At 61.1% G+C, this 17,049-nt stretch overlaps 2 protein-coding genes across 2 annotated transcripts; one reads left to right on the top strand and one right to left on the bottom strand.

The window, feature by feature from the left end:
- Window positions 1-3,594: 3,594 nt before the first annotated feature.
- Window positions 3,595-11,912, top strand: UBALD1 (UBA like domain containing 1). Its single transcript, XM_030484796.1, has 3 exons — window positions 3,595-3,893; window positions 9,661-9,720; window positions 10,782-11,912. The coding sequence occupies exons 1-3, from the start codon at window positions 3,786-3,788 to the stop codon at window positions 11,100-11,102; spliced, it is 489 nt and encodes a 162-aa protein (XP_030340656.1). The 5' UTR covers window positions 3,595-3,785; the 3' UTR covers window positions 11,103-11,912.
- Window positions 11,913-12,992: 1,080 nt separating this feature from the next.
- On the bottom strand, window positions 12,993-15,942 carry C4H16orf96 (chromosome 4 C16orf96 homolog). The gene is made up of 9 exons (XM_030482266.1): window positions 15,619-15,942; window positions 15,305-15,415; window positions 14,969-15,133; window positions 14,628-14,743; window positions 14,338-14,400; window positions 14,157-14,246; window positions 13,962-14,064; window positions 13,473-13,830; window positions 12,993-13,327 (listed from the first exon to the last, which is right to left on the bottom strand). The coding sequence occupies exons 1-9, from the start codon at window positions 15,694-15,696 to the stop codon at window positions 13,245-13,247; spliced, it is 1,167 nt and encodes a 388-aa protein (XP_030338126.1). The 5' UTR covers window positions 15,697-15,942; the 3' UTR covers window positions 12,993-13,244.
- Between the last annotated feature and the right edge of the window lie 1,107 nt (window positions 15,943-17,049).

Genomic DNA, 17,049 nt, shown 5'->3' on the forward strand with positions numbered 1-17,049 from the left:
CAGCAGAATGATGTGGACAGCTCGCCTGCCATCAGCAGCCCTGAGCTGAGCATGGTGAACCCATAACCCCCCACAGCCTGTCCCCACGCACGCCAGCAGCCGATGTGGGGCTCAGTGCCGGAGCACACCCGGCACAGCAAGGCTCAGCGGCTCTGTCTCCCCATGCTGTGCTGGGAACCAGTTTTGGGGTAAGCACGGAGGCAAAGCAGAGCCATGTTTGCACCAGGCGGCAGGGCAAGGAGGGGAGATTGCACAAGGACAGAAGATGAGGGTCTCTCTCCCCTCCCTCCTGCACCCTGAGCACCAAGAGCATCCTGCTCTGCCCCAGCCCAAGGAGGCAGCTGGAGGCAACTGCCCCAAAGCTGTCCCCTGAGCTTTTCTGGGGACAGAAGTAGCCATCTTCCTTGCACGGCTGCTGGTGCTGCTAACCGGGAGCCCAGCACCACATGGGTTAAGCGGGGAAGCCAGGGGGAGAGCTGGTGTCCCGGCAAGCAGCAGGGTGTTGGCACTGCCGGGGCTCGGGGAAGCGTCTGGAGGGTTTTGTTCGTGCAGAACCTCCACCAGCGGGAAGGTCCCTCCCGGGCCCCGCAGCTCTCCGGAGCTCAGAGGAAGCAGCCGGGCCCCCGAGGGGGTTATTGTCATCTGGGAGGGCCGGAGCCTTTGCTGCAGAGTATCTCCCTGCGGGCCCCGCTCGGTGAAACGTATGTGACAGGCAAGTACAATAGCAGCGGCGTGCCAGCGCCGGGCTCAGCCCTTCCGCTCCAAACCCCGGGGCCCAGCGAGCGGTGGAGCTGAAGGGCAGCACCTCCACTGAACGGCAGCTCCTTCACCCCCGCCCGGCCCGCGGGACGCGGCGCTGGCACACACAAAGGCAGGATATTGCACCACTCGCCTCCTCCGGGTCCCGCCGCAGCAGCACGGGGGAAGCAGAGTGGGTGACTCGGGGCAGGGAGCCGGGCTGTCCTGCCAGCCCGCACAGGGAGACCCAGCACCAGCACAGATGGGTCCCATAGGCTGGAGGAACAGCAGCCCCCCAGTGACAGTGACACTGTCCCCCCTCAGCCCTGTGACAGTGACAGCCCCACCAACCCCAGTGGTGGCACCGGGGGTGGGTTCTGCACCTTCACCCTCCACTTTCCTGGAACCAGCGTGGTGCTGCCAGCCCTGGGCCCTGCCTGCACCGTGCTGAGGATGGGAAGGGAGGAAGGCATGAAGGTGGGAGGCCCTGACATAGCCCAAAGGGATGAAAACTTGCTCTCGAGGTAGGAGAGTGCCCGAGACCCTGGGTGCCATCACTGCACAGAGTGAGAGTGATCAAGCTGGGGAGGAGCAGAGCAAAGCCAGGCCGGGGCTCCTGCCCCCAGGACTCTGCAGAGCCCCAGGGGTGGTGAGGAGGCCTCAGCTCCTGCACTTCCTTCCAGCTCAGCCCTATTTGCTGGCATCCAGGGAAATGTGAGCCTGGAGCCGTTCTCCAGTATGACCCGGAGAAGAGCAGCAGGACTAGCAGGACTGAGGAGGGATCCTTTGGCTGTGAGCCCTCCTCCTCTGCCAGCTCTCAAGGCTCCCTGCTGCTCCATTTGCATGTTTGCCATCACCAAGGGCCATGTCACTATGTCCCAGACCCAGCTGGCACCCACCACATCTCTCCCTCCTGCAAAACGTGGGCAAGAAACGAGTTCTGAAGCTGGACTTCAGTTACCAGAACATAACCCCGGGGAGCATGACTCCACAGAGCTCCAGCCTGGTGATGACACAGAGGCTGGAAGGACACCCACCCTCCCACTGCCACGCATGTTTCTCAGCTACCACCACCTGCCCTTCAGGACTCTCCTTGGACGTCTCTGCAGGGGAGGCAGCTCTGAGCATGCCCGTGTAAACAAGGCAGCGTGTTTGCCTGCAAACCTCCCACTCACCGGAGCAGCTCATCCAAAGTCCAGCTGCTCAGGGGTTTATTACCCAGTGAAGCAAGTTGCTTTGTCTCACTTGTCCCCTCCCCAGTGCTGTCACTTGGTTTGTTTGTTGGGTACATGTAGAACAACAAGGTTCAGGTGCCCTGGAAACTACACGCAGTGATTCCTCACCAGGAGTGGCGAGCCCATGAACTTTGCCTCCCTAAACACTGCCCTGCTCCAAAGGGCTTGCAACCCTTCCCTAAAGCCCTGCTGGGCACGGGCCAACCCTCCTCCCTTCCAACTGCAAGGTTTCTAAAAATGCCTCGTTCTCTCCGACTGAAATAATCCTTCAGGAGATTTGGTTTTTTTCAGCTCTATTCACACCTTGCTTTGCTTCACATCTCCTCTTGTGGTTGTCCTGACCTTGTAAATTAGACTGGCCACCTCTTGATGTGCCCTGCTGCCACCACCCTCTGCACTCTCACTTTGAGCAGCAGAGGAGGAGGGAAGCCCCTTGGCCCTGGAATGTTCCAAGGCCTGGAGTACTTTCCATTGGTTCCTCAACAGGATGCAGAAGATGGTTACCAGGCAGTCAGAGTTAGACACAATCTGTGTCCGAGCAGCAGAGGTTGCAAACCCCCCAGGCCAAACGCGTGACCTGCCTGAGCTTCAGCCATTAATCCTCATGGCTCACAAATATCTGCAGCCATACGCGAAACGCCGGCCAGGGTCAGCCTGCCAGTGAACAAACTGCTTGCAGCGAGGCTCAGGCCCCACACAGGCTGCAGGGAAGAGCCCAGAATCCCTCAGGAAAGGCGGAGGAGGCTGGAGGCCCCCCATCTCACCCCACTTTCCCTTGCTTTGCTACCCCCTGGCCACTCAACCGCCTGTCCCTGCCTGCTTATCGTTTCCTGGTACTTAGCAACACCATTGTCCTGCTCCGCGCCCTGCAGCGCCTGCGTGCATCTGCTGTGGCAGTGCCCAGCTCTCAAAGCGTCCTTTCACGCTGCCAGGAGCCCCCAGCACCTTCCAGAACCTTCCCCCGCTGCCTGCTCTCCTCTCGCACCTCGACAACCGGGGTGGCGGCGTGCACGGACGGGCTGCGGCCGAGGGAGTCACACCGGAGCAGAGGGGACCGCACAACCCCCGTCATTTATTACCGCTGACGGAGGGCCCGGGGCCAAGGCGCCGCCGCCGCCGCCCCCCTCACCTCAGCCCCCGGGGCTGTGAGGCGGCGGCAGCTCGGGGCTGAGGCAGCGGCGGCGGGCCCGCACAGCGCGGGGAGGGGGTACCGCCGGGGCTGACGGGCACACACACACACATCGGCCCCGCCCGGCTAACGTTACCGGGGTCCGGGGCCCGCCGCGGCCGTTACCACCCCCCCGCGCCGCTCCCCGCACGTCAACAGGAAACCGCATGCGGCCGACTGTAAACACCGCCCGCAGCCCCCCGCCCGCCCACGTGACCCGCCCCGCCCCGGCCCCGGCCCGCCCCCGCGGCTTTCTCATTGGTGGCGGCGGCGTTGTTGACCATATACGGTCAGGTACTACCAAGCCGCGGGCGGCGGTTGGTCGGCGTGGAGAGTCACTCAAAGCGCGCCGGCGCCCGGAGGCCGCTCCGCAAACAAAGCGGGGGCTGCTGGGAGTTGTAGTCCGGGCGGACGTAAGGCGGTGCGGCGAGGGGGCGGGCGGGAACTACAACTCCCGGCGGCGCCCCACGCCCCGCCCGTTCCCGCCCCGCCCCTGGCGGCCGACGGCGGGGCTCGCCGGGCGCCGTGAGTCAGTGCCCAGTAAACATTGGCGTGAGCCGCGCCGGCTCCGCCATGGTGGCGGCGCCGTGAGGGCGGGGGGCGGCGCGGCGGGCTGGGCGCGGCGGCGGCGGGGGGCCGGGGCCATGGACGAGCTCAAGCACCAGGTGATGATCAACCAGTTCGTGCTGGCGGCCGGCTGCGCCGCCGACCAGGCCAAGCAGCTGCTGCAGGCAGCCCACTGGCAGTTCGAGGTGAGGCCGCCGCCCCGGGACCCGGCCCCCGCCGAGCGCTCGGGGCCGAGCGGGTAGGTTCGGGCGGCGCGGTGGGCGTGGGGCGCGCCCGGCGGGGCGCTGCGGGGACACGCCGCTGCCTGTGCCCGTGTGTGTGCGCCCGCCCCGCAGCACCCTCATACCCCCCTCGCAGCGCGGCGGCCGGCACGTGGCGTGGGCCCGCGGTGGGGGGGGGGACGACACGGGGACGTGTGGGGCGGGGGTTTTGCGCGCGCGCCGCGGTGCGTGCGCGTGGGGCGCGCCGAGCGCGCGTGGGCCCCGCGCGGGGGGCGGGGAGCGGCGGCGCGCGGGTGGGTGCGGGGCGGGGGCACCGCGAAGGGCCGGGGGTGCCCGGCGCGGCCGCGGCCCCTTCCTGCGGCCCCGCGCCCGCCCTCCCGCGTGTGCGTGCGCTGGAAACCCCCATCCCAGCCGTTCCCACGTCCCTGCCGCCGGGAGCCAGTCCTCGGGCAGCCGTGGGAGAGGAGACTTTGTAGGTCACAGCGTTCCTGGCTCCAGACGCCTTTTCCTCTTGCTCGCAGGCAGGATACTCCGGGGTATTGACAGGGCTTAACGCCGCGGGTGGGAGCTCCCCGCGGCCTGCCCAGGTGCTCCGTGCCTCCAGAGAGCCCCGAGCTGAAGTGCGGGCAGCACCGCGGGCTTAGCAAGCACGGCTCCTTTGAAATAGGATCGGTTTCCCGTGTGCAGCCCCAGCAGCTCTCTAGTCTGGAGCTGGTGGATTTGATGCTAATGGCACCTTTGTCATGGAAGTGTGTTTTGTGATGCAGGAGGAGGTCTGAGTCAGTGTGGAGAGCGGGAGGTTCAGTCTGTGTCTGTCCCTGGGGCTGGGGCACCTCTCCCGCAGCACCCCGGGTGGGTGCAAGCACCGCTGGCAAGGCCTCGCTCGGGGGGGGTTGTTCTGAAACGTGATGTGTCGGATGGATCAGGCATGGAGGCAGCTCATTGCCATGCGATCCTGTGTGCGCTCGCAGCATTCCCAGATGCTAAATGAGAGGCCAGCAGGCATTTGAAGCCAAGCTATGGGTGGCCAGGGAGCGAGAGGGTGGGATGTGTGAAACTCCGGGGCCGGTGTTCCCCTCTGTCGTGCCCGTTTAATAACCACAGTCCGCTGCCGGGAGCACCATTGGCGGTGTATGTGTTGCATGCGTAACGTGCTCTGGGTTTTGTTTACTAATACAGCTTGACAGTGGCCCTCTGGGGTGGGCGGGATCCGCTTCCACCACGTCCGCGCGTGTCGCAAAAGCGCTGGGAAACGGATGACAAAAGTTCCAGCTTTTCTTTCCAAAGGCTTTCCGCAGAACTTTGCCACCGTTTGGCGAGTTGCACAAGTACAAACGGCCGTCTCCTGCCGGCCTGGCACTCACATGACTCAGAGGAAGCTGGGCTGCAAACAAACGCTGCGATGAGCAGTTACCATGTTCCCACTCACTTTTGGTGCAACGGTCAGATAATTCCCTCTGCAAAATGGCCGCTGGGCATGCCTTCTTCAGGGAGCTGCGCTGGGGAGGTGGTGTCTCCCGACTCCAGCCTGCTCCCCCCTCTTGCTTGGGATACTCCAAGGCTTTTGTTTTTCTAGCGCAGTACCCGTTTGTGGCTGGCCCGCATCTGCAGCGAGTATAAACTGGTGGAGTTCAGGCAAGTTCAGTGTGAGTGAAGGCAGGGTAAATTAGCAGTCTCCTCACCTTCAAAGTGCTGCTCCAGGGGCACGGTGTCAGCTGGAGCAGCTCGCTTGCACCCTGAGGATGTTGCTCCTGCCTGCAAGACCACCATGGGGTGAGGTGATCTCCACAGTGGAGTTGAGGTGAGCTAGATGGCCCAGTGACAAGACACCAGGAGTTGGGTTCTCCCAGCAACGTACATCCCTCCTGGCTGGGGCACTCCTGGTGTCCGTCTGTCCTGCCCAGGACCTTTCCTAAGTGGGCACTTACCCTGCTTGCTGCTTGTGACAGGTCACAGGGTGCTGGGTCACCAGCAGGAATGAGAGGGAGGCTGCTGTGAAACACTTCAGGCTGGTGGGATCCTGATGTTTTGGGACCACTTTCCTGGGCCCGTAATGCTTTAGGGCTGTTGTGGCTAGTGGGGGCTGCAGAGGGTTTGTTGTGCATGGTGTCCTGCCGCCCCCAACAGACTTGGAGTTTGTCTGGAAGGAAGAAATGTGATCCAGGACCTTGAGCAGGGCAGGAGGTCAGGAAACTGTTTGGGATGCAGCTGCCTTTGATGCGGTGCAAACTGATCAGAGCCTGTGCGATGCTCAGGGGCTCGACAAGGAAGCTGCTCATTTTGCCGTTCCCTCTGTCCCTGGGGAACGGGGCAGTTCATCGGCAGTGTGTGGATTGCCTGTTCTGCTTGCCATGACTCCTGGTTCACAGGGACCCGGGGCAGGCTTTCTCATGCAGCACCGTGAGTTCTGCCATGCTTCCCGGGACAGCAGCGGTGGGTGCCAGCAGGAATGGCTGTGCCAGCCCTCCAGCTGCTGGAGCAGTGCCACGGCTGATCACAGGGGCAGCTTTACAGGCCGAAGAAAGCAACTTGAAGTGTTTCTGGGTGAAGGCTGGCGCTCGGTGCCCAGGGCCACAGGTGCTGGCTTTTTGGAAGAAGCCAGGGAGCGCAGGAGGTACCTCCAACCATGGCCGAAACCCAGCGGGCTACCAGGGAGACATTTCAGAGTTTGCAGAGTACTGGATCGGGCTCCTTCCCAGGTAGAAGAGTATTATTTGGCTTTGTTATGCGCTAATTGCCCCTGGGGCTGCTTGGAAAGGATAAGAAAAAACCACCCATTCCTTCCTTTTTCTTGGTGCTCAGTGTCTCTGTTCAGTGTAGTGAGGTTGTGTGTGGGGAACGAGAAGGAGCAGGTGCCTGGCTCTGCTTGCTGTGTCCGTGGTTGGATTTCCGCTTCCTCTTCTGATGTGTTTGTATTTCATTGAGCCCCTTTCTCTTTCCTTTGTGACTCAAGGGCAGGGTGTCCCCAGGGCTGCGCTGGCACCATGGGCTCCCTTCTGCTGGATCCCCTGTGCTGGCAGCAGCTGCAGCTCACACGTGCAGTCGAGGTGGAGCAGGCTCAAGTGCAGCTTGGGCAGGGGATCAAACAGAAACAGAACAGCCATCTGAGCGGCTGCAGAGGGCTGGTGTCCAGCTCCTCCAGGCTGAGCTTGTTCTCCTTAGCACCCAGGTCTCCTTGCATTGATCTCCCCCGAGCCCCTGCAGCCATCCTGTGACACTGGGTCACCACACGTGCCTCTTGGCAGCCTGGCAGTGTTTCTGTGTGATCTGCCTCAGGCAAAGCTCCTGGTTTTGTATCCTGGGGGGGATGTGCAGTGGCCTGGTCCCCTGCAAAGTGTGGCCAGGCAGTGGGTGCATGTGCCCCACTCACACTCAGGGGGACATGGGTGATGGGGCCTTTGGTGCAGGGTGAGGGCTGAGGAGTGTCTTGGGCTCTTTCTCAAGCAGAGGAGCATTAATTGGCTTTGCTGTTGCACCAGTTACCCCAGCACTTGTGATGCTGGCTGGAGACCAGGCAGCATCAGCAGCTTTGGTGACATGTGTGTCCCTGGCACCCTGTGCCACCGAGGGGCCTCTCTCCTGCTTGGGGCGAGACTGCTGCAGGTCCTGGGTCCTTTGGAGGTGGCAGCATTTCCCATGGATGGTGGGCAGAGGGTTTGCTTCTGCCATGCTTGGAAAGGGGCAGCTGGAGGGGAGGAGACGCAGTGTTTTAGGCATGGTGGAGGGCTTCCTCCACCCAGGTCACAGCTTTTATCCCAGCACCAGCAGGGGTTGGTGGGCAGCTCAGGGGGACAGTGGGGACTTTCTCTGTCCCTGTCTGCTGATGGCACAATCCCAGATACGAGGCCACTTGGAAAACAGGAGCACAGAGCAGATTTAACCAGCTTATGGTATCTGGCTGTGCCCACAATTCTGCCCGTGCTTCCTGTTTGCTGTTACCCCCCTTTCTTATCACAGTCCTTCTTGTCTGAGCGATAGGGCTTGTGGTGTTGATATCAGACCTCACCCAGGACGAAGGGTAACAGTGGAGGGTATCGCTGCCTCAGAAGCGTCCATGTCTTGTTGGACATTCCCTTGGTTAATAGATGTTTGCCAGCCTGTTCAGGGAGCTGGTCTCCAGGGCCACAGACCCTATTCCTGCTGTATGGCTGTTGCTGAAACCCGGTGGGCCGTGCCTGAGGGTGCTGAGGCCTCTCCGGTCGCAGCCTGGCTGGGTGCAAGGTTCGGGTACTGTGTTATTCAACGCAGACAGAGAAGTGCAGCTATTGCAGGGAAGGGCTTCCACAGCCCAGCTATTGTACGCTCTCCCCGAGGTTTGGGAACTGCCTGTCTCTACAGCAGCAATTGCTTCCCCACCCAGGTCTGGATTGTTGTTTGCAGATGCCGCTCCTGGCTGCCACCTGGTCTGGCTGGTGGTTCACCACCGTTCAGCCACGAAACCATAAACCCCTCTGCAAGTGGCCAGCCCCGGCTCTCCAGCTCCCCAGTGGTGCAGGCACAGCCCCTTCACCTTCCCAGCGCCTGCCAGCCTGGGTGTTTGGGACAGGAGAGTTTTCCATCGGATCAGCGAGCTGAGCTGGCTTGCTGTCGTTCATCCCGTCCCTGTGTGTGACACAGGAGCGTGTGTGGTGGCAGGACTGTGGCTGCTGCAGTTTTGCAGTGTTTGGTACAACTGCCTCTGCTTTTTCTAGGTTTTTCTGCTTTTTATGTGTTAGCAGCTTGGGTAGCCCCAGGCACCAGCTTGCAGGAAGGGAGCAAAGTCTTGGGTGGTGTGACAGGGCCTGGCTGCAGCCCTGTGCCTTCTACCCTGTCTTGTAGACCTGCAGGGTGCAAGGGAGAAGGTTGAATGGGGCTTTTTCTCCAACCAGAACCAAATCCAAACCAATTCTCTTAGCGTTTCTGTCAGTTCTGGTCTGTAACCAAATAAAACCATTGTTTTCTAGCTCTGAGTTTAAGTCAGAACAGGAGTCAGCTTCATCTTCACCCGTCCCGCGCCAGCCCAGTCTCCACAAAGCTGCGGCTGCCTCTGCTCCTCCCAGACCTGGGCTGGGTGTCTGCCCTCCTGGGCAGCCTGTGTTCCCAGTGTTCCCTCCCTGCTTGTCCTCTCACATGCCTGTGGCATGTGACATATTTACCAGGTTATTACGGGTCTTAACTGGAAGTAACCGAAGTGATGTCAGTCCTAACCGTACCCTGCCTGCAACTGGATTGGAAATGCTCTGGTGTGTGGGGTGGGCTACCTGTTGCAGCCCCAGCCCTGGGGATTTCCCGGCACAAATATCATGACTGTGATCTTGTCCTGTTAAGGACATGCATCTAACTGGTTCCTGCTGGGCTTCCCCTGCTGGGTTTGGATTTCATTTCCCTCCTTTCCCTGCACACAGTGGTTGCAGAGCACCATTGTGAGTTGTGAAACGCCTTTTGGGGTCTGCTCCAGCAGTGTCTGCTTCTCAGCAACGAGCACAGTGATCCCAAATAGGTGTGATTGCTGCTCACCATGGTGCAGGCAGACAGCAGGCCCGGGTCCCTTCTTGGTGACATGAAAGCAGCTCTTCACAATGCTCTCCCATGCGGGCACGGGGGCTGCGGGCATGGTCTAGCCCCCAGGGCCTGTTTTGGATCATCTTTGGGGTGTTGCAAAGCCCTGCTGCTGTATGCGGAGGTGAGGTGGGTACCCAGTTTCGGTGCTAGTGGTAACATCATCTTCTTTTTCTTCTTTTTTGTTTTCCAGACTGCTCTCAGTGCTTTTTTCCAAGAAACGAACATCCCCTACAGCCACCACCATCAGATGGTAAGTGCTTTCCCACCTCTGCAGTGCTCGCCCAGGGCACAGCACCAGCTGGCGGGTGCTGCTGGCTGTTCCTGGTGCCCAGCTCGCTGCTTCACAGCCTCAGGAGAGCAGGCAGGGAGGTCTGGGCAGGCGCTGCCAGAGCTGCCTGCCAAGGAAGGTTTTCCTGGAGAGTTGCTAAGGATGGCATAGCCTGTCCTACACAGTGGGACAGTGTGTCTGGGACTGCCCTCACACCCTGCAGAGGGGTTGGGACTGCTCCTCAGAGAGGGATGTCTGATGGAGGGTGCTTTGGGCATCGCCAGTGGTCCAGAACAGCACCAACATGGCAGAGAGAGCCCAGGGGAGCCTGGAGCACTGGCCCCCTGTAGGCTGTGTAAACACACATGCACATACATGCATGCTTCCCACCCCGCAGCCCAGATGTACACGAGTCCTCCTGTGCTCGCTGGAGCAACTGAGCTGGAGTAGGCCTCCAGCGCAGCGTGTGCAGTGTGTGGATATGTTTACAAACACAAGAGAGCGTGCGTGCACGTGGGTGCTGCCGGCCTCCGCTCTCTCCCAGCTAATCCCAAACTCAGTCCCTTAACTCTCAAGCCACGGCAGCCCATAATCTGCTTGGGCAGATGTGTCTTAGGGATTTGCTGGCTGCTGTCGTCTCATTTGACTCTCCAGGACGATTGGGGATACGGAGCATGCAGTAAGCGTGCAGAGCAAGTGCCTGGTGGCCCTGAGTGTGCTCAGTCTCCCGTGAAGTGGGAGCTGAGCCAGAAAGCTGCAGGCCCAGGGTAGCACCAGCGAGTTGTGGAGTTGAGGCATCCTCACCTTGGTGCAGGAGTGGGCGCAGCCAGGTACCATCTGTGCCCTCTTGACAGGAGCTCTCACCACGGCATTACTCTTCAGTCTTAAATAACCGCTGCTTGGGAGCGATGTTGTCAGCAGAGCAAGGGTCCAGAGGCTCCCTGTGCCACAGCAGTGGAGGCAGAGGGGTCTTGTGCTGGGCCCTGGTGGGAGGCAGAAGGTCGGGACTCCCCCACGCCTGACGCTGTGTCTCCTTCCCGCAGATGTGCACTCCTGCCAACACGCCGGCCACACCACCCAACTTCCCCGATGCCCTCACCATGTTCTCCCGCCTCAAGGCCTCCGAGAGCTTCAACAGCAGTAGCCCCGTGGCCTCCATGGCGACCTCCCCACCACCTCCGGCCCCGCCGCTGCCCCAGCACGGGGCCTTCAACCCCGCTTGGCCCGCGGCTTCGCCCCCCGGCCAGCAGCAGAGCATGTGGACTCCGGCCGCCGCGGCGCAGCCCGCAGGCTGGCCAGCCGCCGTCTCCCAGCAGGCCACAGCAGAACAGAAGGCCAATGTGACCATGGAAGCGGAGAGATGAGGCCGCGGCGGAGAGCGAACGCGGCGGGGACCCCTGCGTATAAATATCTATTCCCCCCCCCCCCTCCCCGAAGAGGAGAGGAACTCTGCTGCCAGGCATCTGGCAGCCGCAGAGACACGCGAGCAAATAGCTGCCTTGCATGGGTTTGGTTTGAAGTAGTTTTTACTTGTCCTCGAGCTGAACAGAGCTCCCCAGAGACAGCAGGAGGCTGCGTGGGACATGGGACCGGTGCTGGCCTCTGCCTGGGACCCCGCTGCTGCTGCGGGCTCTCAGGGAGGGAGCGCCCCTCCTCTCTTGGGACACCGGAGTTTGCATGCGAGTGACATTTACAGAGGAGGTCCCTTCTTCATAGTCCCCTGGGCCACCCCACTGGGCAGAGTGGGTTGTGCCTGAGTGTTTCCCCCCATCCCTTGGCCCCACTTGAGCAGATGGAGGGCAGACACCCCACGCAGCTTGTTTTTGTAAGGGCTGGAGAGAGCAAAGGCTGCTCCTGCTCGGCCGCAGCCTCTGCCCCGCATGCTCCGTGCTCGCTGGTGAGCAGGGCTGGGGGACACCAGCTCCCGGGGAGGCGTCTGGCCCCTCACCCAGCCCGGACGATGGGGAGCAGGGGGTGACCCACAGTGGCCCGGCTGGGCCAGCGCACCCTCCCCTGCCCTCCTGGGATGGGGTTTGCCCCGGGGCTGTTTGCATGACACAGTGTAACCCTAGAGACTGGGATCGTTTTTAACCCCTTTGTTCTTTTCTCCCGGTGGCTGGAAGTCCCTCTGGACGCGCCGCAGCCGCTTGCAATACACGCTCTTCTGCTTTGAACCCCGTGTCCTTGCTTCGTTCGCAGCAGCGGCGGGATGCAGGGGAGGCTGGCCTGGGCCTGGGATGTTTCAGCATCTCCTCTCTGAGCAGCTCTGTGCATGCTGTGCCTCTGAGCTGGGGCTGGCTGCATCTGTGCTGTGTGTGTGTGCTGCTCCACACAGCCTGTCGCAGCCTGCAGTGACTGCCGCCCCCCTTTGGCCACTTGCATGCTAGGGCTCAGCCCCAGCAGAAGCCAGCCCAGATGTGCCCCACTACATCAGCTGTGGGTGTGAGACCCCACGAGGAGCAGGGCTGGGCTGATGGCAGGGCTGCAGCGAGAGCTCGGATTCCCTGCGTGTCATCCACAGATACTGGGTGTCTTGCTGTGACCTGGCTCCTATTCCCCCTATACTGGATGAGAGGAGCCAGGTCCCTTGGAGTTGCCCTCCCTGCTGAGCCCTCTCCCCAGGAGGCTGCATCCCTGCGCTCACCAGTCAATAATTAATTTCAATCTCTTATTTGTGTTGCTAAAATAAACATGGTAGGTGTGATGGTTTCACCTGGGCTGGAGCTAGTGCTGGCCCTCGTGAGCTTCCCTGTGTGGGGCCGTGCTGGGGCTGTGTGCCTCAGTCCTGCCCCACTGAGGTGGACTGGGCCAAGCTGGTGGCATCTGAAGCGAGTTGGGGCCATAGGGCTTGTGTCCCAGTTGTGGTGGCCTGAGCACATTGAGGCCAGTGTGGAGTCTTGCTGGGAGCGGGGATGGCTCGTGAGACAAGGAGTAAGGGACAGAGCCCACCCAGGGGACACAGAGAAGGGATCTGTCCCCAGCCTTGGAGGGAGGCACCTGCCTGTGAAACACAGGTAAAGCCGCATGGAGACCTGGGTGGTGGGAAGGGGAACCTGCCTGTGCTGTCCCAGGGCTACCAGGAGCTATAGGATTGGGCTTTGAGCAATCTGGTCTAGTGGAAAGTGTGCCTGTCTGTGGCATAGGGTTAGAACTAGATGAGCTTTAAGGTCCCTTCCAACTCAAACCATTCTGTGACTCTGAAACCCAGGCCCAGACCATGCACTTGGACATCTGACTGGTGAGGGAGAGCTCACGGGCATCTAGCACAGCCCAAAAGCATCTGGCTGTGGTCACTGAGCCCAAGGAGGTCCCATGTGGCCCCGCTAGCCTAGGAACTGCACAGGAGAGGCAATGGAGGAGCCAGCATCTTTATGGTCTGCAGTGTTACCCCATACAGTGAGCAGCTGCCAGGGCAGCGTGGCACTCCCCCCACCCATTCCCCGAGGCCCTGGCGGTGCCCATCCCCTCCCCAGATCCCCATACCATTTCCCAGCCCCCTGGCCAGCTCAGACACCTGAAGTCCTGCTGCTGCCCATGGCAGTGTGCCACTGGCCCCCCGCGGAGCCTGTCTTCATCTGCATGGCAGCACCTGCAAAGCAGAAGGACAAACAGCCTTGCATGGGGCATGACACCTCCAGCAACACCCCTGGGAGCCTCTCAGGGAGTGCACAGCAGCAGGTTGGGGCCATGTGGTGGGGCTGGTGGCACAGGGGACACACAGGACAGGCACTCACGTGAGTATGGGGACACATAGTGACTGCCATACTTGGGGATGCGGACCATCTTCTCTGTGGTGTGCCGGGTGCGGGCCTGGGGGTTCTTCATTGCTTCGAGGTGAGAAGCAGAGACACTGTTAGCACAGGGAGATGAGAGGCTGCTGATGCTTTTGCCACGGAGGGGCACAGCACCATCCCAGGCGCTGACAGTGGGACATTCAGGTGGCTGTACGGCCTGGCCAGAGCTCATGCGATGTCCCAGGGCTAATCCCCTACATGGGAAGTCCTTGCCCATGGTGACGGTCCTGTTGGTACCCGGTGAGTTCAGCCTGCCCTTGTAGATGACCCCATTGATGCCCAAAATATCCACTTCTCTCTAGAGGGAAGAGCAGCTGGTGAGGTTGGAGGTGCCCCGAGGCTGCACCCACCCCGCAGGACTCCCACCATGCCAGTACGGGGGCTCGGTGGGTTCCAGAGCACAGGGACACATGGGGATAAGGAGCTTACGTTCTTGCAGATGAAGTCTGCTGGGTGTCCGCAGGGACAGACGGTGATGAGGGAGCTGGAGGTGGACAGTGGCCTGGCAGAACTTCGAGGGCCCTGGCTAGCCCTAGGTAGGAAGGGTAGTGTAGGTGCTCCCTGCCCAGGGAGAGGAACCCCAAAGGGAGAGGGAGGGACATGGTGGTGCCTGGCAAACCTCACCTCTCCGGCAGCTGCTGCGCCAGGCAGTTGGAGGCGCTGGCTGGCTGGGGCTGGAGGAGCTGGCTGGCCTTTCGGATGGTCACCAAGGGCCTGCAGGTGAGGATATGAAGGCCAAGTCAGGCAGTGGTCCCCAGTGGACACGCAGCGTGAGGGTCTGTTCTGAGGGATGCACAGTACTCACGGTGCCGGGGCCGTGGCCAGGTGTCTGTTGCAGGAGATGCACTTCGCTGGACCAGAGAGCTGCCTGCAACACAGGTACAGCTGCTCAGTGCTCTGCCAGCAACCCAGGGATGGCGTGAGGTCCCATGGGTGGCCAGCATGCCATGGCCAGGGTGGGAGAAAGAGCATGAGGACGGGACAGTAGCAGAGGACAGGACAGCAGGGGAGGGGATGGGGCAGTGCAGGAGAGGATGGAAGGGGATAAGGTGGGAAGGGAGAGAGTGGGATAGGAGGGGACCCAGCAGCCCTCACCTCTTGAAGCCGGCAGCACGGCCGGCATTGCAGGGTCCCTGGCAGAGGCACTGCTGGATGAGCCCCCTCACCTGCTCCAGCTGTGCCTGCAGGGGAGCCAGTGCCGCATGGTCCAGCTGTAGGGAAGGCAGGGGGGCTTGTTAGGACATAAGACCCATTTCAAGGGATGCTGTTGCCCCTGAGGGACATTGGGGGCACACTGGGACACAGGGTCAGCCATGGCACAAGAATCATCATTTATTGGTGTTGGTAGATTGAGAGCTCACCCTCCCCACACAGGGATGTGCTCCCTGGCCTGGTGCATCCCTCTATCCCTACCACCCTCTGGGTGACATTTCTACCTTGGAGTCCATCTTGTTATGCAGCTTCTCTAGGGCATTCTGCGTGTCCTGGTCCATCTGGGACATCCTCTGAAGCAGGTCCTGCATCATCTCACTCAGCTGGACCATGGCATGTTGCAGCTCCTCCTGGCTCGCTTTGGTCTCCAGCGCAGCCTTGTCTGCTTTCTGAGGGGGGCATGGTGTCAGCAATCCCCTGTGCACCCCCAGCCCTGCTGCCATCCCTGCATGCCTTTGCTTGCTCTCAAGACCCAAGCCCTGCTCCAGCAGCACCATGCTCATGGCTGGGTGCTCCACCACCAACTGCCACGCACCCCCAGCCACCTACTGAGTGCTCACCTGGGTGTCCTTGGTGTCACCCCACAGCCGCTCCGCAGCTTCCTGCAGCCTCGTGCACTGCTTCTGCAGTTGTCTCACCTGGCCCAGCACCTCCCTGCCAAAATCCAGGCCCTGGGGAGAACAAATGTGGCCCTTGGTGAGAAACAGGGTGGATACAGGACCTGGGTGAGATAGGGATGCTTATGGGTTGAGCCCATTGAGTGGCTTTTGAGGACATCCTGAGAGATGCCTGCGTGCGTCCCTGGCAAGCAGGGTGTGGGGCTCAGGTCGCAGGTCCTCAGGCAGTGTCCCCCCCAGGCCGGGCAGCTGAGCACCTTGTCTCCTCCATCCTGCCGGTGTTTTATCTCACTCGGCACCTTTTCCAGTCGGACAGCAACGTCCTCCAAGGTCATTGACTCTGCTGAAAACAGATACCAAAGCTTTGCTCCCAGCAGTGCTGGCTCCTGCAGGCCCCCAGCACACCACCATCAAAAACCCAAGTTTGTTTAATGGCTGTAGAGCCCCTCCAACACTGTGGCCAGGACCCGGGTTCGCCCAGCACCGGGATGTCATAGAGGGCAAAGACCACGGTCCCACAAGCCATGCCAGTGTGGCTGGGAGCGAGGCAGAGGGACATGGGGGCTGCAGTGGTTTGGGGACCCAGATGGGATGGCTGAGTATGGTGCTGCCATCCACCAGTGCTGGCAATGGTCTGGTGGCACAACCCAGAATGGTGTCCCAGCATGGTGGGGATGTCAGTGCACACCATGTTGCTGGAGCTGGCTCTCATGGTGGCTGACGTGGGTCTCCACAGTCTCGTGCTGCTCCAGCATCCAGCTCAGCCTGCACGAGGCTTCATGGCCCAGCTCCTGCGAGGCCTCAGGACTGAGCTCCCGACTGGAGGGATTCTGAAATGAAACAGCCCCTGAGGTTTAGGGGAGAGAGAAGAGCCCCATGCCATTCCAGTGCCAAGAAGCGCTGCCAGCCCTCAGCAAAGCAGCTTGGCACCCAGGAGCCAACACGCACCTCACCAGTGGGTGCTCTGCAGCGAGAACTCCAGCGCAGCTCCTGACGCACCTCCACCTGTGACCAGGAGAGAAATCAGCCCTTCGCCCTGCTCTGGGAGGAGAGCGCCTGGGCAGCCCCCGGGATGGGGAGGCAGATTCCAGACCTTGCCACCACCCCCGGTGCCATCCCACCTCCAGCCTTGCATGCCTCCCAAGGGCCTCAATCTAGAGGGTAAAATCCTCCTGACACTGCAGGAGGGACAAAAGCAGTGTTGGTGACCAGGGCACCCACAGATGGGTGGTTCTGCTCTGGTGGCTGGAAAGGTGACACAGATCGTGCCAGAAGAACCTTTGTGGGGCCAGATGCTTGCCCACGCAGGTTGCTGCAGCCAGGGCAGCCCCTGGGAGGCTTGAGGGTATTTTCCATAAGGATTTGGAAAAGCCTGGCCCTGGACAGCTTGGGGACAGTGCCAGGGACTGGGTGCTGAGTCTCTGCACATAGTGCTCCCAGCCCCTCTGCCAGGACTTCCCCCACTCACCAGTTGGTCTAGGATGCTCTGCAGGAGGTGGCTATACTCATCCTGCTGCACTGACCGCTCTCGCACCTCCTCCAGACCAGCCTGTTAACAGAGGCATCAGGGGGGTCAGCATCTCCAGGGGCTGGGAATGGTGAGGATCAGCATCAGCAGGGACAGGCAGGGATTGGCAGCACCCAACCGTGGCTTCAGGCAATGTCTATTCAAAACCCCTGGGCCCCAG

Source organism: Strigops habroptila, chromosome 4 (assembly GCF_004027225.2).
Source record: "Strigops habroptila isolate Jane chromosome 4, bStrHab1.2.pri, whole genome shotgun sequence".
NCBI classification, from domain to species: Eukaryota; Metazoa; Chordata; class Aves; order Psittaciformes; family Psittacidae; genus Strigops; species Strigops habroptila.